The 27,346-nt window shown below is 41.2% G+C and overlaps 1 protein-coding gene across 1 annotated transcript; it reads right to left on the bottom strand.

Moving 5' to 3' along the window:
- Positions 1-2,296: 2,296 nt before the first annotated feature.
- On the bottom strand, positions 2,297-27,331 carry cgnb (cingulin b). Its single transcript, XM_085148318.1, is given in 22 exon segments — positions 2,297-3,870; positions 3,873-3,966; positions 4,114-4,277; positions 5,116-5,224; positions 5,389-5,507; positions 5,590-5,673; positions 5,792-5,881; positions 6,095-6,256; positions 7,615-7,785; positions 7,872-8,129; positions 8,754-8,852; positions 9,072-9,284; positions 9,556-9,676; positions 10,152-10,178; positions 10,514-10,662; positions 12,846-13,058; positions 13,143-13,275; positions 13,379-13,476; positions 19,794-19,863; positions 20,040-20,128; positions 20,224-21,384; positions 25,515-27,331. Coding segments are annotated over 21 exon segments (3,639 nt in total). The 5' UTR covers positions 21,355-21,384; positions 25,515-27,331; the 3' UTR covers positions 2,297-3,825.
- Between the last annotated feature and the right edge of the window lie 15 nt (positions 27,332-27,346).

The raw sequence follows: 27,346 nt of genomic DNA, 5'->3' as shown, positions 1-27,346 counted from the left end.
CCGCTGTGCTGGACAAAGTTTTGAACTTTTCCCGAGGTTTCACTGATACCTGATACAATGAAAACAAGCAAACAAGCCAAGTCTCTTACAAACAATTCATCCTAATTTATAAGCATCATTACCATGTTTGATACTGTATATACATTTACATAACTGGTTAATTTTGTGTCTCTCTTGTAATGAGGAACATTTTATTGGTAGGGAAGTTAACTCCTCCCATATGCAGCACACACGGGTATGAAGAACTGTCCACACTGCTTCTTCGTTTGGTTTAAACAATGAAACATTAATAGCATTTAGTGCAGTCTGGTACCAACCAGCCAGCTTTCATAAATATGGTTTAGTAGTGTGAGTAGTGTGCTGGTGTCTCCTTAACTCTCGACTTCCTTTCAGGAGGAAATGACAGATAAATCACAATAAAGCCTTGCTTTAGTATGCCTCACACAGCACAGCAGAAACTATAGCATATAAAAAATGTAAATGTGTATTATGAGGTTTCTAATGCTAAAGGACTGAAGATGTACTAATATATTCATATGGAGTACTGTGCAAAAGTCTCAAATCATCTCTGTTTCTCATCTTATATCTCATTGGATTTTTCAAGGTCATTCCCAAACAGCTGTTAGGTAAAACCTTGGTATATCTCTGCATTGTGTGCAGTGTGTCCTTAAAAGCATGAAGAAATTGGAAAGCAGGGGACAAAAGACAGCGCCGCACGCCTAAAAAATATCTACAGCAGATGAACAGTATCAGTCATATCTTGAAATAGGAAAAGCAAAGACCTGACACAGAATCTAAGAGATACATCTGGGCCTTCAGTTGATCCATCTGTTTGTTGAAGCATAAACAGAAATGGTCTCAGTGGAAGTGTGGCTGCTGAAGAAAATTCTGAGCTATGTCAAATTACAAGCATAATTGCCAATAACTGGTCTAAGCAGCCAACATCCAAAGAAGAGCTTTGAATGTCCTTCAAGAAGTCTGGAGAAATATTCCCACAGACTATTTAAAGCAATTACAGGGTTTGTACAATTCCAAAGAGCTTGAAAATCAATCATTGGTATGGCCCACCAATATTCTTCAACACAGCTGGAACTCTATTAGGCAGCTTTCTTGTATTTGCCTTATGTGCTGTATCTCCATTTATGATGTTTCACTCGTTTTTTGTTGTTTTTGTAAATCCTAGAATATTATCAGGCCTCAGCAGCCTGATCACTCAAAATATCTTCTGGTAGTTTTTATATTTATATTTCCCTGTTCCTTGGTGATGGTATCACAAAGAATTGTCACGGTCCTGGGTCAGTGACCCAGTGTTTTGAGTTTCTTGTGCCTCTGAGGTTTTTGTATTATGTTCTTAGTTCTCTTTGTTGTCCCAGCTTATTCGTTAGTGTAGTGTCTTAGTTTGGTTTTCTTGTATTCTGTTTAGTTCTCTGAGTATTTAGTAGCTGCCCTCTGTGTCTCTTTGTTGTTGGTATTGTCTGTGTTTCTTAGTTGCTGTCTCCCCTAGTCTAATTTGCGTCTTCCTGTTTTACTTTGAAGGTCTGTGTCTCATGTGAGTGTATCCTACTTTGCTCCCTTGTCTCGTCAGTTCTGATTTCTCCCAGCTGTGCTCTCCTTCTGTGTCTCATTCCCCTTGTTACTTCCCAGTGTATTTAAACCCTGTGTTTCTCTGAGTCAGTGTCGCGTCGTCCCTCTTGCTGTGTGGATCTCCCTGTGAGTTTTAGGTCTTTGTTTCCCAGTTTAGCTTAGTTTACTTTGTATGCTCGTTTTTCTGTGACCAGCAAATAAAGCTGTGATTTTGAGTTCATCCCCTGAGTCTGAGTCCTGCACTTTAAGTCCTCATCTCCTGCCTGCCACACAGCGTTTCATGACAAGAATAGTTTATGCTACACAGAGTATTTCTGGATGATGTCCACCTGATACTATTTTCGAAAAAACAAGATAAAGTCTGTATTTCCTCTTCATCAGAGCTTATGCAGAACCAAAGGACTAAGGGGAATGATAGCAGGAAGTCTATGAGCACCTAATTATTGTTTTACCACTTAAAAAGGCTATGCCATATCTTTTAACTCTCAAACACATTGTCCCAAATTACAATTTGAATACAAATCTTTCTAGCATGTTTCTCCGACTTATTTTCTGCATCTTTCTAATGTCTGTAATAAATGTTTAAAATGCCTCCGGTATCTTTTCTTTTAACATTTTACCTGCAGAGTTTACAGGCTTTTGAAATCATTGCAGTAAAAATATGGAAACATAGGTAGACTGTATAAGATTTCCATTATGAAATAAAAGCAGCAAGGTTCATATTCTTTATTTTATTGTACACAAAATGTTGGGAACCTTACAAAGTTTTGTGCCATATGTCAGCTTAATAAACTCATCTTAACTTTAACACCATTGTTACTGAATTACCCCAGTATAAACAAATGTGTCACAAACATGTTTAACGTGTTATAAACAACACCAATAAAATATTTTTAGGAGACTAAAAGCAACATTTAGAACAACCTGGTGCAAAAAAAGAGTAGGAAATCTGCTTCTCTTCCAACAGGGGACGAATAGAGGAAGACGCAAGCAAAGGCAAGCATATAAAATACTATTTAAATCACTACAGCAGCAGCTTATAAACAGAACACATGCGGCAATTAAAATAAAAATATGGGTCTCGTTTTTAAGGCATCTGAGTGAAGACATGCACATGAAACCGCATGAGAAATACGATGGGTGGAGTAGAAAAGCATCACGGGGAAAAGTTTAATCTTTGAAGCTACAAAGTGCTGTATGTGTACTTGATTGTCTTCAGGTATGCTCGGTTATCCAGTGTAAAAATGAAGGCTCCGATTAAGTTGCCTGTAATAGTCACATTCAAAGTAAAACAAAAAAACTAAACATTACATCACTTTGGATACACAAAGAAACACTAAGAGCTTCAAACACTGACAAGAAGTAACTTAACATGCAGAAGCAAACAAAGCCTTTTTGTTTCTTGGTTTGTGATATGAAACTACACATCTACCGTACGATGGGAACATAAACAGTACCACAATGTCAGATACTAGCGCTGTAATAAACAGTAATTATTGTAGAAACACAGTAAAGAAGTTTCTTGAGAACACAAGCTGAAGCACAGTAAGTAGAAATCTGCAGCAGCTGTAAATTCTTCTCAATGTAAAAGAGAAACGAAAGCTCGAGAATGATAAATGTGACAGCACTGGCGTGATCGTAATCACATCGGAAGGCTCAAAAATGCAGTGTAATGATCACGGCCGCCCGCCTCTGGACTGGACCGCCGAACTGAAAATAAAACCAACTGAGAGGCGCAAATGACTTCACAAAACTGAGGACTTGAATACATTTCTGTGCACATACGAGGCTCGTTATGTGCCAAAATTATGGTCACGTCACGCCGTTTCAATTCAAACATCTTGCTGTTTGACCGCTGTTGTTTGATGCTGTTCTGACTTGTCGTGCTCCCTTTTGTTTTGTTATGTCGTCCTTTTGCGTTGCTGTCATCTTGCCGTCGTTTGACAGCCGACAAATGACCCACTGATGGCAAAACTCCAGTTACACAAGCTGTGTTCTGGATTTGGTTTCAGACGCAGCTTCAGTGGTTTGTTGACATTTTGAGAATGTGCTGGCTACATTTCAGATAATCTTTCTGCACAGTGTTGGAAAGCTCAGCAACACAGCAGGTTTAAAGCTTAAAGTTGAAAAGACACAAGGGAAACATAACTTTGGCACAAGTGGAACCTCGTACAAGAAAATGTGTTTATGCTCAAGATTAAAAAAGTTTTGTGGTCTTGTCATGCTAGTAGTCACTGTCATTTAGCAGTTGGAGGTGTGTGGGTCGCTCTTGTTCAGGACTCTCATTCAGAGGAGATTTTGCTGTCATAGAAACCGTCCTCGTCCTCAGAGCTTAAAGCAGAGGAGGTCAGAGTCGAGCGATGTGCCTGCTGCGACTTCCGCCTGAGAGAAAGAAAGCAACAGAAAATCCATTCAGACTGACTAACTGTTCAGCTGGTTACTAAACAGTGCCACCTAGTGCGAAGAGCATTTATGCACACGAGTCATGTAGAAATCCACATTATTTTAGCGACAAAGGAGAAGGCCTACTTTAATTCACTCTCCAGCGTTGTCACTTTGGCCTGCAGTGCTTCCTGCAGCTCCCGCTGCTCCTCCAAGTCCCTGAGAACTTTACGGCGGACTCCCTCCAAGCGCTCCACCTCTAACTCGCTCTCGTCGACTTGACGCTTCAAGGCTTTCACGCGCAGCGTCAACTGGGGATGGAGAGGGAGAGGACGGGGGTTAAAGGGGGACAGAGGAGGTGATGCAAGGGAGGAGTAGGGCTGGGGGTTAAAGGCATCAGCATCACTGGATGTGTGGGTTCGTAAGGGAGTGACAACAGCTATGAAGGCTGAGGTAACATATAGGTGGGATGACAGACGGGAGGTCAGGGAGCATTTTAGCACCCGAGTGAGGTTGGGTTTGGGTCGGGAGGTGTGCAGATGAGATTAGTGATGATGTAAGGAAGCAATTAAATACTGTTTAAACTGAAGCAGCGGTTAAGCAGAAGGAATAGTTCAAACTTTATCTCTGGATAATTCTTACATAGTTATTAAGTTGGTAAAATAGTACAAAGTCAGAGTTTGAAAACTTAAAAATTACATTTCACACAAGAAAACTTAAAAAGTTTAATATTTTTAACTTATTTGTAAGGTTTGGTGAGAGCTTACATATACAGGATGGAATTATTAGGCTACCATCTTTTTAAGGAAGCTTAGTAAAGAGACTATAAGTTGGAAAATAACTAGCTAGAAAGTCATAAAATCCCCACTAACAGATCTTAAATGGTCTCTGATTAACATACTGTTCAATTTCCTGTTTATTTATTAAAATCAAAACTTGAAGTGTGGAAAAAAGTCACAGGTGGTTTGGTATCAGCTCCTTCTGCTAAACTAACCACCGTTAAACTCATTTTAGGTGGTTAAATCTCATCTTCTCATGCAAACTTTAGCAAGAAACACAAAATGGGAATCTGTTTCTTTAAATGGTTATATCCTGTTTGAGTTTTTAAAGCAAACACTAGCCAATGAGCATGCAAATCCTCATATTTACCTGATCTCTCTGCTCAATGTGCTGGCTCCTCTCCTGGTCTAATGTGGCGTTTAGCTCCTTCAGCTTTCTCTCCGTCCGCCTCTGAGAAGCCTGGATAGTTGCCTTCTCTCTGCATGTGGAAATTCAGAATGAACCACGTCATTCTTTGACATTTTGAAATTTTTATTCTGTATGCATTGGCAGTTAAAAACATTTATTCTTCTTCCCAAGTGTTGTAGTGATTGCATAGTGAATGTAATTAATAGTGCTCAAAAATGACCTGTTTAGTCATACCTTTCTTCACTGTGTAGTTTCTCCTCTAACTCTTGAATTTTGGTTTCTAGAAGTGTGATTCCAGCCGAGGGTCGTGGCTGTCCCTCCATGTCTGCCACACGGGACTTTAGTTCCTTCATCTGCAAGCAGAGTGACAGTGTGACAACTAGCAAGCCACACATTTTGTAAGAAGCCATTTTAAAGATCTGTGTACGTGCGTACCTGTCTCTCCAGTGCACTCTTGTCCATTTCCAGGTCATGTCTGGCTGAACGCTCCTGCATGAGCTCTGAACGCAGCTGGTCAACCTGAGAAAAAAAACCCCATAATCATATGTAGATAAAGTGAGCAGGTTAAGTTATGAAATGTATATTACAGTGAAATGTCTCCTGCTTATTTGCATGTGTATTCAAATGTATGTCGCACCTGATCTCGGCTTCTGCTAATGCGATCGTTCAAAAGCTCCACATTACTCTTCTCCTCATCCAGCTCGATCTCCAGGGTTTTAATTTTATCCTGTGAACACACACACACACACACACACACACACACACACACACACACACGTAAGTAAATGTGTAGTGACGCATATTCACATTTCTCTCTTGACACCTCGACATCCCGTGCATGACTCCCAAACCACTTGTAACACTTGATCTCCATTTTTTGACACACCCCTTAATCCCCTCCATAACTCCGGGGTTATAACCTTTGACCTTGAAGCCTTACCTCCAGGCCTCTGACTTCCCGGGCACGGTCAGTGTGCGTGCTCTTTTCTGCTTCGAACTCGCTCTCCAAGTGTTTGAGGCGGTTGTTGAGCAGGTCTCTCTCCAGCTGAGCGCTGTCTCTCTCCTCACTGCACGTCAGCAGCTCCTTCTTCAGACGAGAAACCTGAATAAAAGTATTATTTATAAAATTTTCTATTTTCATGGATTTTTTCTTTCCCCTCTCTCTCTGTTTTTTTTGCCTTCATAACTCCCTCCAGGCTTACCTCAAAGTTTAATGGGCTGCTCTTTTTAGAATCCGCACTTCTTCACTGTGAGAAACTTAACCTTCTGCGAATGTGATGTTTCCATAAATTTCTATTTAAAGTTTCAACAGCTTCAGTATCTCACCACATTTTTTCCTCCAAATTCTTTGATCTATTTTATGCCCCATATAAGTAATTGCGACTCTTCAGCAAAAAAATATTAGACACTAAAACTGGACTATGCAGTTCTTGGAGAAACCGCAGTGGGATTGTTGCTACTGCTGGACTCACTTGCTGCTATAAAGTTGGAGATAAATAGGCTGGCTAAGAAAACTGAAGACAAATAGCAGTCAATATTTGATGAAAAAATCCACTAAGGCAGAATTTTAAGGCAGCTTTAAAGTGGGAGTGGTAGCTGAAAGACTTGAAACTGTGATGGTTTTAATTTGAACTGCAGTATAACCTCACATAGAAGCAGATAACTGACTCAAAAATGTGTCTGTGTTACTAGTACTGAATGTCCACACTCAGAAACAGACAGACAGACAGTCAGGCAGGGATGCTGAGAGGCAAATCGTTTTAAATAGATTAAAATGTGTATACAAGACTTGTTTGATGAAAACACGTGAAAAATATCAACCAATTGGAAGGAGGGAAGATTCACATCCACCAATGAGACGATGGAATCTAGCTCACTCGCTGTTACTTGCTTACACATGTGTAATAAATACACATGTATAATAAATACAGGGTTATACAGGTTATTGCCAAAACTGATAGTGACACAGATGCCGATGCTTTTAACCAATTAAGGCAGCTCATGTAGGAGAGAGCAGTGTGTTGTGATTTATCAGATGAATCATTGGTTTAAATCACTATGATTTTTACTTTCCACAATAATTAGTTAACGCAACAAAAGAGACCTTTCAGCTTTTAATTATCGTTTGAAACTGAAATCTTTGGAGACTTGAAATGTAAATGTGTCTGTCTGTAAAGAACTTTAGGTCAACTTCTGTTGTTTAAATGTGCTGTAGGTTTCAAATCAAATAGTAACAGTCAACAGGAAAAGGTTCAGACATTTTTTATAGTGAATGTCTGAGGTGTATTTTTTCATTTCCAAACAATAATTTCCTAGATAATTTGCTATATACTGAAGTTAGAGGATAGAAACAAAGTATCTATCTGATAGCAATAGCAGCGATCTGCCCACCTCTACTGTGTCAGCTAAGCAGCAGTTGAAGCTACCACCCTGTACATTTCTAGAGCCATCTTTCCTCACCTCTTCTTGCTGGGCCTTCAGGTTGGTCTGAGCCCTCTGCAGCTCGGCCAGCCTGTCCTTACTGCTGCGCTGCGTCTCCAGCAGGTCCTTCCTCGAGCGTTCCCTGTATTCATCAAACTGTATCTGCAGGTTGGTTACCGAGTGACGAGAATCTCCCATCATCAGCTCCACCTGAGAGTGAGACAGAATAAAGAAAGACTTGAGAAAATGACATCTCCATCTGTGTAGACATTCATCCATCCATAACTCTTTCACACCTCTTTGTTAAGCTTTTCAACCGCCCGATCCAGCTGCCTCTTCTGCTCCTCCAGTTCGCTTTTGCCCCTCCTCAGCGCCTCCCTCTCCATGTCTCGGTCCTCCAACCGTCGGACCAGCTCGTCCCTCTCCTTGCTCAGGCGGGCGGCTCCTCTCTTGGCCTCCTCCAGCTGAGACTTCAGGGAGCGGTTCTCATCCTCCAGGGCTTCCACGGCATCCTCGTCCTCCGGGCTCCGAGGCATGCTGGAGTGAAGCTTTGTCTGGGGAGCATATCAAGCTATGAACACAGCAGATAGACTAAATTGTCTTTTTATTACTCAAATAAACTGTATTACAAGTCGAGACTTGCACTGGGCCAAAAAAAGGAATAAATCCTTGTGTTTATTTTATAATTTGGGCTTGTAATAAGTTATTAAATTTGGTTGGCATACAAAACAAGGAGAATGACAAATAATAAAAAGCTTTCATATTTAAAGCTGAGTTAAAATTGAAGTTCTGCACTTGAAGCATTAACGTGATGACTGCACAAAAAGTCCAGTTTGTGTGCATATTTGATAAATTGCTGTGCACTGATTCTGTTTACAGATTTGTGAAAGACTGCTCCACACACAGATTACAGCTCTTTAAACAGCTGGAATACACAGCTGTTCCAGTCAACATACAGCACAATCCACAATGCTCATCTTAAACAAATTTATCCCATAGGGATTTCTAAGCCTTATGTGCTTAAAGGGGATTTTTTTTAGTGTAATTCTTTTCACATCCCTTGGTTGAATACAGTGTCTGTGTGGGAGGACACTTCTTTTGTTCCTGTGCAGTATATGTGTTTACATAATTTTGCGTGTGTGTACAGCTGTGGACTGTAGCTGCTTTTTGAGCAGTACCATGCGGGCCAGCCTTTCCCTCAGGCGACTGTTTGTCTCTTGGAGCTCCAGGTTGTTGTTGCCGTGGTCCACCACGGTACTTCCTGCATCAGCTGACGACTGTAGACAGGAGTGCATCAAAGCAGAGAGAAGACAGAAACTGAAGCTTTATTTTCCATGTCGAACATGCTCATTATGCCTACACTTTTTATGTTATTTTTTAAAATCTAAAGAGAAACTTCCATATCTGCTTATTTTTAAACATCAAATGGTGCAGGATTCCTTAATTTTATGCTGTAAGGCTCTTGCTTTGTTTCTACAATCCAGATGATGCTTCACCTCCTTTGCCTTCTCGAGTGCCTTTTCCAGCTCAGTCTTGTCTTTCTGAAATTGCTCTTTCAGCTTGCTGATCTCGGACTGAAGCGCGGCCTCTTTCTCTCCGCTCGCCTTCTTCAGAGCTTGAAGTGCCTCAATTTTCTCGTCCAGCTGACCTCTTTGTTTGTCCAGATCGGTGCGAGCCCTCTTCAGGTCGTTATGGCAACACCGAAGCTCCTAGGGACGGGCAATCAGAGATGGATAATGTGTGTGAGTGAGTGAGTGAGAGGAATGTGCCAGGGTGCATAATAATGTATTAATAAGAGGCATATAAGTGTGAGCATGTCTGTCTGCAGGAAAATTTAAAGAAAAAGAGCAAAAGCCCACATCCACACTGCTGCTGTGACACATTAAAGGAAAAAAAAGAGGGAGTAAAACATACTGTAAAACAAAGGAGATGAGCTCCTGCATTTCACCCACACACTGAGCATAATCTTAGCTGAATTACCTCTGCTAAAGAACGGTTATCATCAGACGCAGACGTTTGTTTCTTCTTGGCAAGCAATGAATCCTGAAGATCCTTTAGCTCACCCTCCAAGTCTTCCTTTTCCAAATGGGATTTTTTCAAGCTATGAAAAGAAAGAGAGTCACTTTATAAACAGCAAGGCCATTAAAATAAATAAATAAATGAAATACACATATGCACACAGCTCGGGTAAAACACAAAAACAGCAACCGCAAGCAACAAACAAAGCACAAGGGAGTAAAAGTTACTATGAAATCACCACAACCAAAAAACTCTCAGATTCTAAGATTGCACACGAAACTGCAATTTATCATTTGCTTATTTATTTATTTAAAGGAAGAAGAATTTCATCAGCAAACAGAAAAATTATGAGGATAGCGAGGATGAGCAGGGGAAAGTTGTTTAGTAAAGTTGGGTTCACTGATCTAATGATCGAATCAGACATTATCAGATACAGAATCCACTCTGATGGGAGCCTTACAGGTGAATTTCAGGGAGTGGATCTCAAGTTTTCATTGAAACCAGGCTAAATCTACACTACTCAAACCAAACATAGCAAGACTAATTTTCTCTCTCACGTTTGGCTGCTGGGGTTCGCCTCGTTCCTGCCAAATGAAAAGCCAAGTGAAACATGGCAGGCATTAAAAATAACTCTGGAGAAATATAATATTATTAGACTGAGGCATAGAGAGCTCTTTTCACAGGATGTTGTAAAGTTTTCAGTGAGCAGTGCAGATGATTTGAACCAGTTCCCCATTTGAAATATGAAATGTGACAGTGACAGTGTTTCTGATGCATGACCAAAGCTGAAACATGTTCCACCAGCATGCATATTCATGCTTTTTAATAGGTTTACAAATATGTCTTTGTTGCTGTTCACTGAGGTGATCGATCATATATGCATTTATGTTAAAGAAGATGCAGGACTTTTGATACTAACTCCTCTTTGGTCGTTTGCAGCTCCTGCGTGGTGGCCTCCAGCTCCGTCTTCCACTGCTCTCCCTGATCTCTCCAGCTCTCCAGCTCTTGCTCTAGTGTCAACACGGAGGCGTTCACCCTCTCCCTCTCCTCTTCGATCTGCTCCTGAGACTGAGGCGCACGGAAACGCACACAGAGTTTCATTTTAGAGATGTGAAAGTGAGCGTTTAAAATGCTTTTGGTCCTCACATTCATTTCCTCCTCATTATCGTGACACGTTAAAGCACAGTGATTCAAAAGGAGCTAACGCACTCAAATCTATCACATTTTCTTTTAATTAATTTATTTTTCTGACAAATGTTCAGCCTGCAGGATTAGAAAAAAAACAAAAAGAAAACAACAGATCTTTCAGCTCGCACCTTCATCAACAAGCAACCCACGTCTGAAGAATACTACATAAGAAATATCAACGTAATATATCAGGTAAACATGACAGGGTGCTGTACGGTCGGTACTGTGCAGTCGGTGTAAACAGCGATTCAACCGCTTTAATCCTCCGCTCGCCAAATCAGTCACCTCATCAAAAGCAACTGCCAGCTTTGTCTGCTTACTTCCTGCTCTCCGGCTGTCTGCTACACTTTTTTATTCTGACACTGCTGCTACTTTCCCCTAAATCTGCATAATGATCTATTTCTGTATATACATATATTCTTCAGATTTCCTCTTCACCACACCCCGCAGCACCCCAGAAACAGTCGGCTGGTGCAAACAGAAACTTTACCAAAAATTCAGCTAGAAAAGTTTTACTCTGCAATCACAAGCAGTAAAAATTCTCTTTCTCTAACTCTGCACACCAAGCTCAGTCTGACCTTGTGATACCCTGACTCCTGGTTTGAACACTGACTGCATTAAGCCGAATGGCAAGATAAAGCCTGGGTGAATGAGGGGCAGATAAAACATCAAAGCACAAGTTAACATCACCTTAATAATTCATGCAGGACACAAACTACCTGACAGGCATAACCTGATTGTTCTCCCAAGATAATTGTACCAAGAAATTGCGTATGACTGATGTCACAAGAAAAAAAAATCCACTCAGTGATCGGAAACAGAGAAACTTTCACTGTGATTGCTGCATTGCATGTTTTCCTGTAACCAGAGAGTTTATTTCCTTCCTTGTCAACAAGGCCCAAATGCTAACCCTCGTCGTATGGATCCGAAACTAGCGGGAGAATTATGTAAAACAGTAAATCTCTTAGTTGTTATTAGCAAACTGCCTATTTTTAGTCATACATTAACTAAAGAAAAGTGACAGTGATTTTATTAATCGTCCTCTAAAAGCTCTCAATGACAGCCTGCCAAGCTTGAACCTTCAGATAATCAAAGACAACAAATGTTAGATCCACTGTAGGCAGCTCCAGTAGTGGGGCACGTCCCCCCCACCCCCCACCCCACCCCATAAAGGCACTTGCTCCATTTTCATAACAGATATTGCCTGGACCTGGCACAGAGGGCTCAAGGGAGGAAGAGGCAAATTATCTTATAATCTGTAGTCTTTTGGTGTGACACTGAAGCAGCATCACAAGGAAGATCAAAGATATAGAAATAGAAATAAAAAAGGACACTGTTTCATATTTTTCACTATGAAAGTACAGACAGAAATGTGCCGATTTTACTCATTGATAAAGCGAGTGCACATGTTTTTTTTGTTTCCATCACAGTCAGAGTTTATTGCCTGAAGCATCTATCTTGGTGAAGAAGGTTGACTTTGTGATAAAAGAGGAATACTTAAACAGTTAATAGTTACCCTATTGTTCTTAAATTGGCACTTACTAGTGTGTCTTTAACTCTTTGTTTCTAGTGATGTTTCTAGTTTTTAACTGACCAAAATAAAATCTCTCTTCCAAAGCTTGTCAGGTCAGACTACACTCAAAAAATTCAGCCAAAAATCATACAGCTGGTGATGGAAAAGTCTTAATTTAGATGTACTTCTAAGGACGCTGATAATCATGCAGAGATCACAGACCTCACATCAAACAGCTCCAGTATTTCCTGACAAATTTATGATTTTTTTTTTAAAGACAGCCCCTGATGACTCTCAGCGTCAGAGTTTTAATTGCTTTAATCTCTAGTTTCAGTGTTAATCGTTTTCGCAACTAAGACAAGTCTGACATCTGTAGAGTAATCTTCTAAAGGAATTTCATTTTAAGATTTGTTGGAAAAGAAAATGGTGTAATGTGTATTTTTTTGTGTGGAGTGGTAGTGCACTTCAGAAGATCAGTTTGGAAAAATCAGAGCTCCAGCTTCTATATTTTGTGACGTCGTATCTGCATATAAACAACAGAAGCATCCACCTGTGTGAACTGCTCCATGGTTTTTCTCAGGTCCTCCATATCCTGGCTGTACTGCTCCCTCAGACTCTCCATCTCTTTGTCGTGGCACTCCACCTCCTCCTTTAGTGCCCCCTTCAGGGCCGTCAACTCCCGCTCTCGCTGGCGTAGCGTATCTTCTAGACGCTGGCGCAGAACGGTGGCCTCAGCCAGCTGGGCCTGCAGAGCAGCCACATCCTGCAGAGAGGAAAAAAAAAGGCACATTCAGATGGGTGCAATGGTGAGTTTGTTTGTGCATGCGTAACTGTGCAGCGTCCTGACCGTCTGCATAGAGTCTGAATGAGATGAGTTTTCGGAAACCCTCCTCAGTTCTTCCTGAAGCTCAGCTAGCTGATCTTCCAGCATGTGCAGACGTGATTCTGCGATTTCTCTGGCGATACGCTCCTCGGCCAGTCTGAAACACACACACGCAGTCAGTGCTGCAACAGTGAAAATATGCTCCAAAACAGCACAGATGCAAAACGTTGGAGCTTTGTTTTAAAACAACACACACTTACTCTTCCTGGGCTTGCTGCAGTTCTTTTTTGAGGCGTTTGATTTGCTCCTGAAGTTCCTCAAGATTCCCTGTTTTGAGGCTTCCATCAGATCCTTCCTTCTGCAGAAAATGAAACACACACACACAAGGAGAAGAAGAGACTAAAGGTAAGACGAGGAGAAAACAGCAAAGGGACAAACACAAAGAGGAAGGCTGGAGCTAGTGCCACTTTCGGCCTTGCAATGCATTATGCACTCTGTATTATCTTAACCTTTGAAAGAAAACCCCTGGCTTGGATCCTTTGCCCTAGTTTCTGACAGTCAGAAAATCTTTGGGAGAACAAGCCCTGCCAGTGCGCTCAGATATCGTCAACACAGACGCTCTCCCCACAGAAGCAGCTCGTTCTGACAGGCTGCAGGGGGAAAAAGAGCCGGAGAAGCAGCAAAAAGCTCGCTCTTCGCCCACACCGCTCTGCCGTTCGGAAAGGCCTCCTTCTCAGTGAAAAAGGGGGAACAAGCGCAGCCTGCCTGCCCATGAAACTCCTCTTATCCTCCTACACACTCATTACAAGGACGCACACACGGAGAAGAAAGAGACAAAGCGAGGATCACGGACGGTTCTGCTCCTCGGGGGACTCTTTCACATTTCTGTTACTTATCATTGATTATGAAGATATATTTTGTTTTCACTTTCTTCTCGTCCCCCGCAGGACAGACTGTAGATAATCCCGTTCTGGGACATTGCTCTCTATCCTCACAAAAAGATAATTAAAAGAGGATAAAATAATAAGGGAATAAGTGTAAGCTCTTCTGAGCACTCTGTATGAATTGCATCAGCTGTATAATGATGTGTATTAACAATTTTTTTTTTAAAAAAAAGAGCCTTTCTTGCTGGGTCTACAGTTCAAAAGTTTAGCAGTGTTGGAGGTATGTATAATGTTAACCCTGCATTTTGTTCAGAACACTAAATAGAATAAAACATATCTACCAATTTCTTGTTTTTGTTCCTAAAGATGTGGTAGATAAATCTTAATATTTACGTAAAGCTAACCTGAGTAAAAGCAAAATGGAGATTTTGAATAATGCCCAGTTTAAAAAAAGCAATTACCCCACTTGTTAAATCATGAATTAATAAATTTTTGGGGAAAACTGAGTTCAGTTTCACATGTCACACCCAGGTCTGATTACTGATTACTTAAATATAACCTGCCTGACAAAATCAAGTAGTTTACAAGATCCGAAAAAGCAACAAATCCACGATGTAAAGAAACAGCTGAGAAACAAAGTCAGCGACATCTATCAGTTTGGAAAGGCTCACAAAGCCATTTTTAAAGCTTTGTGACTCCAGTGAACCACGGTGAGAGCCGTGGAGAAAATGGAGAAAAGAGAGAGAAAGCACAGCGTTGAACCTTCACAGGAGCGGCTGGCCTATTAAAATTATTACAAAAGTGTATTGATGACTTATACAGGAGGCCACACAAGAACCCACAACAACATCTAAAGAACTGCTGGATATTAATGCTCGAAAACCTCCAGTGTGGCCGAATTAAAACAAGAGTAGTGGGCCAAAATTATTACAGTTACAATTACATCACACAGGGCCAGGTAGGCTTGGATAACTCTTCTCCTTTGATAAGTGAAATCAACATTTCTATAAACATATTTTGTTTTTACTTGGTTTATCTTTGTATAATATTATGAGTCTAATGATCTGAAACACGTAAGTGTGACAAATTTGGAAAAAAATACTTTTTTTTTTTTAAAGAAATTATTGAAAGCCAGATGTTGTCCTAATGCTCATGTCCCTGAAAACATTCAAATGAACATCAGTATTCACAGCTGGCATTCAGCCTCTGACAGGTTGTAGTCCTGTGATTGTAGAAAGGTCGAAAGAGCTAACGGTTCATATTTGGTTAAATAATAGTAAAAGACAGAAAGACTTTCTCACACTTGATACATTTCTTGCCTAAATGACCAGATCATTCTTCTGAACTCTAAAACACAGGAAGTATCAACGTAGAAGAAAAAGATTTTTCTCTTTTCAGATTTTAAACCTTTAAGAATTACAGCTGATACTTACACAGCTTTTTCTTATGTAACGACCTGTATTTATTTTAATGTTGTGGGTTGAAATAATTAATTCGTAATTTCAACATCAGCAAAGGAAAGAAAGTGTTTAAGAACAAGTTTGGGAGGTTCGGGCTATTCGAGCTGTTGACATTTGCAGGAAAAATAAATTTGTGATTCAAAAAAGGACAGATGACAAAATGGATAAACACATCCTGCATTGAATACAGTGCACTCACTGTATGTTTTTATTTTTGCTGCCTAAATTCTTCATGGTGCTGATTCAACAAGGTGCCGGAAACATTCCTCAGAGACTTTGGTCCATATTGATGTGATAACATCACACAGTTGCTGCAGATTTGCTTGCTTCACTTCCATGATACGAGTCTCCCGTTCCATCACAAATGTGCTGTATTCGATTGAGATCTGATGACTGTGGAGGCCATTTGAGTACAGTGCACTCACTGTGATATTCAAGAAAACAGTTTGAGATGTGACGTGCTGGAAGCAACCATCAAAAGATGGCACAGTGTGGTCATAAAGGCATGGACGTGGTCACCAACAATACTCATTACACTGTGGTGTTTAAATTATGCTTAGCAGGCACTAAGGGCCTCAAAGTGTGCCAAGAAAATTTTCCACACCATCACACACTCAGCACGAGCTGGCTTATGCCAAACTCTGACCTTACCAGCAGAAATCAGACCAGGCAACATTCTTTTGTCTATTGTTGTCCAGTTTTGGTGAATTGTTGCCTCAGTTTTCTGCTCCTGTCTAACAGGAGTGGCACCTGGTGTGGTATTCTGCGGCAGTAGCACATCTTCATGGTTGGTGTATTCAAAGATGATCTTCTGTGCATACCTTAGTTGCAACAAATGGTTATTTGAGTTACTGTTGCACTGCTATCTGCTTGAAACAGGCTGTCCATTCTCCTATGACCTGTGGCATCAACAAGATATTTTCACACAGAGAACTGCAGCTCACTGGATATTTTCTTTCTTTCTCTGTAAACCCGAGACATGTGTGGGAAAATCCCAGCAGCTCAGCAGTTTCTGAAATACGCCAAACAGCAACCTCGCCAAGCTCAAAGTCACTTAAACCACCTTTCTTACCCATTCTTATCCTCAGCTTGAATTTCAGCAGGTCGTCTTGAACATGTCTGCATGCCTAAATGCACAGAGTTGCTGACATGTGACTGGCTGAACAGGTGTTAATAATGAAGTAGCTGCTGAGGGTATCTTCCTGTTACGTCCGTGATGGCAAAGCATCAGGGCACATGAATGTTTACACTACAAAAAACATGTGGACAAAGCTAGCGGCTTGAGTGATCAGACTAAAAAGCTCATCCTGATTGCGGGTTACCATTGCAATCTGTAGCAGGGGCTTTGTTAACTTAGTTACCTCGAAGACAAGTAGTTTCACCTTTTTAATTGAACGTGGTCTGTCAGTATGAAGTAAAATTCTCTAGAAATGTAAATAAAATCTAATCTTCACTCATCGGTTTAGCAGGTCACACCATGTGAATGTGACCTTTGCGTGTCAACAAACAGACAACAGTTTTCACACTGTACGCAAACAAGCAATTATACATTATGTTAGACTCGAGTAAGCCAACACAGACGAAAGGGTGTCAGTGTATAATCTCAACAAGTTTCCCTTTAACAAGCATTAACTGGTAACACCACAGTGAAACACTCAAAACACAGCGCAAGCACTTTGAGAAAGCCACAGACACGAGTGTGCTGACAGTGAAGTGTCACAAAGTCAATACAGCTCAAAATACAAACTTCTCTCGGAAATGTGAAGGGCTAATTATTAGTCAGTTTTAATCTGGACACTGGTTGCATCAAAAATATCTCCCTCTGGAAACACAATCATGTATCCCTGCTCTGATCTTATGTTGAGGTTTGATACGGACAAAAGCAGCACTTTGCTTTAAAGGCAGAGCTGGAGAATAAATAGCCTTGAAAAAAAAAAAAGGAAGACTCTTTCATCCTACGGCTTGATGCCGTTTGTGGATTTTTCAGTAGCTGCTGAAGAGCCCGAGATGACTTCTGCTAAAAAGAATAAGCCACTCAAGCCACAGCAATATACTAAAGTGGACAGTGTGGTTAACGTCACAATAAAAGGATTTTTTTTTTACAACGAGACCCCTCAGAGGAGGCTCTGTCCCATCCAGCGAGCCAACCCAGAGCTGGTGCAGGGTTCCACTCCAACTCAATTATTGATGCCTCTCAATGACTGCGCTCTCACCACACTGAACTTTCCTCTGCAGGTGCATCGTTGCCAAGAGACAAGATGGGCAAAATAATTCACAGGCAGCCATGGTCACAAGCACAATGAGAAGTACATAACAAGGGATCATACATAATCAAGGGCATGTAATATGAGAAGGTAAGGCCACAAAGGAATCATTTCTGTATGCAGATTTATTCAAAAAGATGCTAATTTAAAGGAGGAAGCGTGTGTGTTCTCATAAGTGTGGAGCAATCTGTTTCAATAAGGCGTAACAAGAAGCGCAAACATGGCACCAAGACAGGGAGAGGAATAGTCAGCCTGCTCCTTTTCAAGTTTTTTGGCCTGCCAAAAGAGGATCGAGGAGACAAGATGAATGAAACAGAAACTTCAGGCTGCCAACCATCTGCTAGCTTCACTGCGAGATGAAGGGAGAAACAGCTCCCGTCCCAGAGATGACAATTTGTCTAACCAACATGCTGCATCTACACTAAAAGCTAAATAAATTACCTTTAATTATATATGTGAATAATGTATTTTTATACTTTCAGCATTAAGATAATTGACTTTTTCTGAGATGTAGGTTAGACATCCCCAAAACAAAACCACAAAATACTGTTGGCACCTCGATGTAAACATAAAAACATTATCCAAGCATTCAAGTGTTGCTGACGTGGTTGGATTTCTTGAGTTTCACTTCATTGTGTTCATGTGGGAATATGAAAACATTATGGATGGTAGAAAGATGTGTCGTATTTTACTGAGTGTAAACAATGCGTTCATGGGTGTCTCCAGCATGTAACTGCTTTTCTGACTCATGTTATCATGATTACTGTTAAAAATTACTAGAATAAAAGGAAAGGCCTACTTCTTCTTCTTCTGGCTGCTCCCTTTAGGAGTCACTCCTTTAGGAGTGGATCATCTTATGCTATCCCTACCATCCTATTCTGTCACACCAACCCTCTACATGTTCATCTTCACTGCATCCATGAATCTTCTCTTTGATGTCCCCTTTTCCTCCTGCCTGGCAGCTCCATCTTCAGCATCATTTCCCCAAAATATTCACCATCCCTCTTCAACACATGTCCAAACCATCTGTCTCGCTGATACACTCATTTCTAATCTTGTATATATGGATTACTCACAGTAAAATTCTTAGCATCTTTATCTGCTGCTCTTGAAGCTATCCTTCCATCACAAATTACCCCTGACACTCATCTCCACACACTCCACTCTGCCTGCACTCTCCTCATCACCTCCCTTCTGCGCTGTACGTTGCTTTGCATGGTTGATCCAAGGTGTTGAAACTCATCCACCTTCACTGCCTCTGCTTTTTGCATCTTCTCCTTTCCATCTATCTCCATCTGATTCACACCCATCTATCCTGACTTGACTTTCATTCCTCTTCTCTCCAGCGCATACCTCCATCTCCTTTATACTTTCTCTACACATATCAGTGTTGACTGTGAAGATCACAGTGCAGAGAGACTCCCGCCTGACCTCCCCCTCACCTCTGCAAACCTAACTGATGGACTTTGCAAAATCTCTTTTTCTTTTTACAATTTTAAAATCCCACAAAGGCCATGAAGCTAAATCACTTTAGCTAGCTTGAACACATGAGAGCGGTCAAAACAAATCGCCTATGACAATGAGCCTCATTTAGTAACGCCACCCACAGCTGATCGTGGAATATCCAGGAGGGAAGAGATTTCACAAACTGAGTTGTTGCAATGGTCCCACCATGGAAGCACAGCATGAGTAGAGGTATCTTTTTTTCCTCTTGTACTTTCCCATTGTAGTGTACATTTCAGTGTTTTTCTGTAACGCTACCGATCTCCGACTTGTATCCCCATGTAATGTCTGTGTTGTGTGTGTAAGGTCGGGGAAGGGGGGGGGGGGGTCCCATTTCACTGCAGGGCAACCTGCATGTGGCGAATAAAGCTTTGATTGCAGTGGTGATATCCTATAATAGCAGCACACTATTATTCACTGAGTGTTTAGAATGACCCGTTCTTTCACAAATGTTTGTAGAGGCAAACTGCATGGATAGACGCATGATTTTATACACCTGTGGCCATGTCCATAGTCCATATAGTTTATACTCTCTGTGGTTAGATAACCCAGGCTGTGTCATACCTTTAAGCTGCCGGTTGTTTCAGCAATGGGGCTGACTTTTGGTTTAAGGAATCCTTCACTGTCACCGATGCTACAAAGGAAACATCAGACACAGAGAATGAAAAAAGTTTATCTTTTGCTAATTTAGAGAGCTACACCTTATTTTTTAATACAATATGACACAGTTAAATGAGCAATCTGTTAAAACAAGCCACATAAACAATAGAAGTAGAGCATTTTTTAAATTTATCATGGAGTTTTAATTACCTGTTTTTCAGGATGTTGAAGCTAGTTTGCTTGATTGGAGTATCTCCCCCACGCATGATCTCTGCACTTTGACTTCTAGGAAGTGTCTCCTTCAAAGAGAGAATCAGTTAAGATAAGAAAATAAACCCAAAACAAACAGCTCAATTCTTGCTAAGAGCTCAGGCTCTGCATCATTATTACTTACAGGCTTTTTTGCTATAGTTGGAGGCGTGCTCTTGGCATTGAACTTCTCTGGTATCTTGAAATTTGACTTGGGAGCCTCGAAAGCTGTCACCTTGGCAACAGATCGAGGGCTCTTTCCGAGGCTGCTACTTGCTGGAGTAGCCTGGCTCTTGAGCTCAATGTTGGAGGAGGTAAACTGGGGTGAAGCGTAGGGATTCGGTGTTGGAGAGGGGAGGGAAACTTCCGGCTCAACAACTTTTCGAGCGTCAAGACTCGTGGACCTTTTCCGCTCTTCAAATCCGAGCCGCTGCCTCGCTCCAGAGCGCCCTCTGGTCTGTTGGGCGCTACCCGGTGTTCCACTGTTGAACTTACTGATGAGCTTGTTGATGGGAGCCAGGGAGTTGGTGTCGATTTCAGGGACAGGTTCCTCGTTAGTTGATGCTGGAGGTTCGGGGAATGACTGTGACAAAGAATTTGGATTTGGTTTCTTATCACTGTACCTCCCCAAAGAGCCGGTGAAACCAGAGCCAGTTTGGTTTACCCCTCTGGGTCCCACGGGGTTAAATTTGACAGGTTTAAGTCCTGCTTCGTTATATGTTCCTTTACTTGTCCAGTCTGTGTTTTTCTCTGTTTCACTAGGTGTCGCTTTGAGTAGGGGTTCAGCTTTCGGCTTCTCTACCTGTTTTTCTCTGCCCATCCCATTCTCCTCCTCGCCCTGTGTCCCTGCTTGACCATCCCCTGGAGGTCTTTTGAGAGGGCTCCCAAAAATTTCCCCATCCTCATCCTCTGCTGGGGAAACAGGGGACTGTGATGAGTTGTCAGCAGGTGTGTAGGGATTTAAGAATTCTTTCGGAACTTTATTAATTTTTGGAAGGCTGTTGTACGGTGACGGTGCCCCCGAGCTGGAGGTGGGGGTTTTTAACTGAACTCCGTATGAGTCGCCTTTCTCTCCATCCTTCAGGACCACGTAAGGCTGCCCAGAGATTCCCTGAATCCTCACTGCCACACCATATTTGTTGGAAGGAGTCGCCGCACTGTTGTTTCCCCTGGATTTATCAGGATAAACGCCGCCTGTGTCATGGAGGTCTTTGATGAAGCGGATCTGAACGCCATGATCCACCGGCATCTTCCTGTCAGCAGACAGGCTACTCATGCTCACTTCCTGGTTTTTGGTGCAAGCAGCCTGAGCAAACAAGGGGTAAAAAAAGCAGGAATGCAAATCAGGTGATTCAGTGGAACAAGTAACCAGGACATTTATTGCACGAACACGGAAGACTTCCCAGGTGGAGTCATTATGACTGGGCGAAAATATCACATTGCGCGTATATCTTGATGAAACTATCATCTTCTCTTGCTGCTCTACAAGTTGAATTCCTTCTCAGCAAGAACTGTATTGTATTCGTGCCATGCCAAATATGCCACTGGGGCACTCAGCACCTCTTTGTTCAGGCCTACTTTTTTCCAGAGGGTGTGTCTATTGTAAGAAGGAAAAATACTGCAGGAGGCGTTCTGTATGAGACACCTGGAGGTTTATAGCCTCTTATTTATACAGTCACACTCAGTACAAATGTTAACAAAACAAACACAAGATACAAAAAGAGGGTCATTCAGTTGATTCCAATTCAGATTATGAGTGCAATGCAACATCTTAATGACTTATTTTAATTTAAAACTTAGAAAAAAAGGTGGAACAAGGACCTACTCAACCCCAGACTCTGTCAGTTAGCACTACAATTTATTTAAAACACAAGTTTTAATATCAAGTTAAAGATCTAATCCACCAGTTTTAACCATTAAGTCTCCATGAACTTCTGTCTGTGATCAGAGTTATTGTAACGGTTCTGCACATCTGAAAAAACTTTCTAGAAGGAGAAATGAATCCTGGTTCGGAGGTTAAAAATGCTGCCACCCTCTTTGTATTTGAGAGGAATATCAGTGAGGGTCAAACAAAAGGATGATATTTGATTCAATATGAGAAAGTGCATGCTTTAACAGAAGCTGTCTTTCAGCTTTATATGAGTCTATTCATCCTTCTTCCACTTCTCTAATTCAGAGTTGTGGTTGGGCTGGAGCCTATGGCAACTGTCACAGCACAAAAGGGGGGTACACCACCACCTGCTGCAGGGCTACAACCTTTAATTTAGAGAAGTGCAACACTAAATGACTGCAGAAACTTATTTTCAATGTCAAACCAAAAATAATGTGTATATTACAAACTTGACAAAGAGATCCATCGCAGCGCTCAGGATGGTTGGAATTGCAGCTCGACTTTGGGTTTAAAGACTAAATTTAAGTGACTCAGTCAGCCATAATATTAAGAGCACAGCCTAACCGAGTCCACCTTTTACAGTCTGTTGAGCTCAAATGACCTCGGCGATGAACGCCATGAGAAGGTGAATACTCCTCCCTTTGTCCAGGCTCCGCGGAGCATAAAACACAAGGGGCTATGCGAGGAATGGGCTCCCCCTCTCCTGCCACCAAACTTCAGAGCAGAGCCACTCAGGCATAGACTGTTTACTTTAATATGCAAGGTTGTGCATACACACATCCACCTGCTGTGCATTCCCCATCTGGTTGTAGTCGAGTGAATAAGCACCGCTCCTCTCACTCTCATTGCAAGCGAAAAAGATGAAATTGCATGTGATCATATTAAAACCCTTCTCTGCCTTCTCCTGCATGTATTTAGGTGCTCCTAACGTTAATTTTAGCTCACCATCATCTCATTTGTCCTCTCGTTTTGATTAAAATTTAACCGTCCTTGGCTGCTGGCTACAGTGTAACACGCAGGACCTTGACTGCCAGTGAGGTTAGATTAGTAGATCAAAGGGACTCTGTCTTCCCTTAAAAACATTCTCAGGATTCCGGACGTTCCCTTTCAACATTGCGCGTGGTTTACATTTGTATAATAAGAACAGATTAAAAGAAATTGAGGACAGCATCAACAATAAAGCCTACACATGCGGAAAAACTGCTAGACAAAGTGGGGAATACGGGGCGAGATAAATCAAACATCAAGCAACCAGTTTTTCAGACCATGTTGTGTGTCAAAACAATGGCCTATGCCTGAGCAAAATCTGTGCTCTTTTTTATTCAAAGGGAAGATGCCTATTGTATTATTGCCCAGGCGCTCAGCCCTTACACTGAAATCTCTCAGGTGTATTTATGTTCTCTTGGCTATTTCGGCTTCACACAAAGGCTCAGTTGTTGCACAGCTGTTGTTAACCAGCCAGTAGCCGAGAACTGTTTGGCGACAACTGGTTCACCTCCTCTCATACTCTCTCTGTTTCTCTCATGCACAAGGATTGGCTGTGTCAACAGACACAGGAATGCCACCAAACTGGCCAATCAGCAATCTCTGGTCCCTTTCTCCTCACTCGGCCGGCTATTCTAATTTTCCTCCGGTGCTCTTTCTGCACCCCAATCAGCTTCATTTTTATCCCACAGTTTCTTTTGTTCACAAGTATGTTAAGGAGACGAGTTTTGTTACAACAGCTTGGTGACGTGGCTGAATTCTGTTATCTCTGCACATTAAAATTCCAGCTTCTTTCTTTATTCTTGCAATTCATCAGACAAAAGACGTCTTGTATCGGATTCAGCCACCATCTGCAGTCCAAACACATATCCAAGTACACCAAATAATATTATAGAGCAGGGGTGTCAAACATAAGGCTCGGAATCCAGGATTGGCCCAGCAGAGACTCCAATCCAGCCCAGTGGAGGGCTTTGGAGAATGTGAAGAAAGGGATAGATTTTGAACTTTTAACTGTAGTTTCATTAATTTTACAGCTTTTTCTATGATAAAGGCCTCCCTTTTGGCCATTATTACAAAACCAAATAGTTGCACAATAGATAAACAATTAAATGACACTTCCTGTTTTCCAATATCTACTATAGAAACTTTCTATTATAGACAAAAGAAATTATTTATTATAAATACAGAAGAGTCTGCGCAATGAGCTACCAGAACCTTTTCTGCTGTTTTACACATTTATCATGGAGGAAACAGAGAGATACTGTTGAAATAGAATTTGTTGTTTAGTTAAAAGGATAGTTTCTCCAGTCTGGGCTATGATGTAAGCTGACATCCCCGAGATATTCAAATCCTAAAAACACTCCAGCCCCACCACACCAACAAAAAACACATTATGATTTTATTCTGATAGTTTTGCAATATCTTCTCAGTATTTCTCGATTCACACATGGATGGCTTTGTGTGGCTTCTAACTTACTTGTAATAAATAATTTACATTATACAACGAGCCTATGTAAAAATCGCACAAATTAAAACGATTACACTAAGAGAAAAATAATAATTTGGTGCCAAAAAACATCAAACTATCTACAGCAGAAGAGCTAGTTTTTGGGGCTGTGTGTTGGGAGAAGAAAGGGGCAGTTCTGTGGTCTAAAATAGCAACAACATGGTAATAATATTCCCTCATTAAAGGCGCATGTTTACGCAAACACCTCAAAATGAGCTTGGAGCATAAATTTGAGGTCAGGACTATTTCTGGGGCAATTTATTTTAAGACAAAAATCAAGTAAACACTGGATTTTAGAACAGCTTGTAAACTTTAGTGAGCTGTCATGAGGCTTATCCCACTTTTCCGCCACGTCCGTCTACTCCAAGCGCTACAAAAGCTGCTTTGCATTTCCACGGTACACTTAATTCACAAACCTTGACTCATACGACAAATAATCATTGAGAAGTTTAACCATTAAATAGAACCCAAGCACCTGTGTACTCGTGGATTAATTGCGTCACACCCACCTTTCCGGTCAGTCAGTATCGGTGCGCGTCGAAACCACAGTCTTGTGTTTTTTCCCCTCCCTCTCTTTCCCTTTTCCACGAGCCACTGGGACCACGAGCGGAGCAACAAGATAAACAACCGAGGCACCTGCCTCCCAGCGAGACGTCGTCGCAGCCTATTTGTAGCTTTTACCTGCCATAATAATCTCTCATATCCTCTTTACGCAGCGCCGAAGGATCCGATTATAGCCCGCGCATCAGCGCTGTGAGCGCACACCGAGCATAAAACCCCCCTAAAAGAAACCCAACAGACAAAAACGCTTGACAGCATACAATAAAAGGCTTTGTTTTGTTTTTTTGTTTTGTTTAGCTCATTATCAAGAACAGGAAAAGCCGAACACAAGAGAGGGCGGCTGCCAAATCCAATCACAAAGCCACAGGTGTCCATCTGCGCAAACCCAAATGTTGTAAAATGCCTCATCAGCAAAACAGATCTCACTCACATTTGGTTTAATTTTTAAAAAGAAAAAACAACGACAAACACATAGATGGTTATTTTACTGCACCTGTAAAACTGATCCTTATGCTGAATGATCCTCCTCACTTACGGATCTTGCATTTGACAGTCCTTCAAGAAGCAGCAGCAGCAGCGCTGAACAATGCTGGTGGGATGAGAAGGTGCTACTCAGTGAACCGATAACATAGGGGGTAACTCTCCCCTGCTACCAGTACAACCTGTTGCCAGAACATCCGATAGTGAGCGTCCCGCCTCAGTGCCGCCTTCATTAGTTGGGAGGAAGACCGAGGGGGAGGAGCCTGCTGCCTGGGCTCAGTCACATCAGGGGTTAATACACTACATCGAGTGTGACCCATTTCATCCATGCATAGGTCTTACGGTAAATAATCTCTTAATCATGCTGAAAATGGCGTTTGAGTTGGTGGTATTTCTATATGTTAATATAGCATATCCAATACAGCTCACTATCAAACTTTTTACACAGTGCAACTCCATTCTTTGATCTGTTTTGTTAAAGATCCTTAAACTCTACTTGTAAAATGTATCCAGGGGGTTATCTGGAGAGAATGACACGGTCTGAATGCAGGATGTTAAATAGGTTCAAAATAAATGTGTATCTGCCAATATGGAACAGTAAAATGCTGAATAGTTGTGATAATTAATTAACATTGTTCATTTTAGACGACCATGTAAAAGCTACACAAATGGTCAAAGTGGGAAAATATAAAACTGAGATGTGATTAAGAAATGTAGCTTCTATATATTTTATTGTTCCCGGTTAGAAAAACTGGTTTTAGAACAAGGGTAACTGTATGAAGCAAATGCTTCAGTTAATAATTTTGGTTCTATTTTACTTTTAAAAGCTCCTTCATAATGTGCATTAATATTATAATAAATGTTATTGCATCTGAACTCCAGCAGGTACAGGTCTGTAAAAAGTATGCTGCTTTCATGAAGTGGTAAGTAGCAGCCAGGTGCCGCTAATCAAATGTGCTTAACTGATCAACAGCAAGTGTAATACATAAACACTGTTCGGATGTGTTAGCATAATGTTGAGTAGACATCAACAATGGTCTTAGAGAAGCCAATGTTTCTGCCCATCAGGGTTATAAAGCCATCGCCATACAATTTTAAGTCCATTGTTCTGCACTAAGATTATTCACAAGGGCAAAACATTCAGGACAGCTGCCAGTCTTCCCACGAGCGGATGTGCCAGCAAATTTAACCCATGGTCAGACCAAGAAATCCAGGACAATAAAAACCCCAGGGCCTCGATTAGAATGTTAAATGACATGATAGTACAATTAGAAAAAGACTGAACAACTATGAATTGTTTGGAAGGGTTGCCAGAAGAAAGGCACAAAGCAACACAACTTAGGTTTGCAAAGATGGATCTGAACAGACTGCAAGACTTGTGGAACAATGTCCTTTGGACAGATGAGATCAAAGTAGATGTTTGGCCATAATTCACAGCATATCAGCACAACTACCTCCTACCAACTGTCAAGCATAGTGCTGGAGGGGTGATGTTTTGGGCTTGCTTTGCAGCCAGAGTACCCTTCTGTATACCAAAATATTCTACAGCCAAATGTGTTCAACCTAAACTGGGCACACCAGCCAATCTACAACAGAATGGCTGAAAAAGAAAAGAATGACGTTATTTAATTTATGCTGCCAAATGTAGTACAGTTTTTCAGGGGACTGCACAGTCCTATGAAAACTGTATAAAGCTAATTATTTTAAATATTAAGATAATTTGCTTTAAACATTTCCCTTTTTATGAATGTAGTAATTGGTTCTAACTTGGACTAATTAAGGGAGAAAAATATTTTAAGGAATCTGATTTCATTATTGCTATTTTTCAGAATACTTGCAAATTAG

Source organism: Neolamprologus multifasciatus, chromosome 22 (genome assembly GCF_963576455.1).
Source record: "Neolamprologus multifasciatus chromosome 22, fNeoMul1.2, whole genome shotgun sequence".
In the NCBI taxonomy this organism is placed as follows: Eukaryota; Metazoa; Chordata; class Actinopteri; order Cichliformes; family Cichlidae; genus Neolamprologus; species Neolamprologus multifasciatus.
The sequence above is the reverse complement of the archived record's forward strand: the minus strand, read 5'-3'. Positions and strand labels throughout refer to the sequence as shown.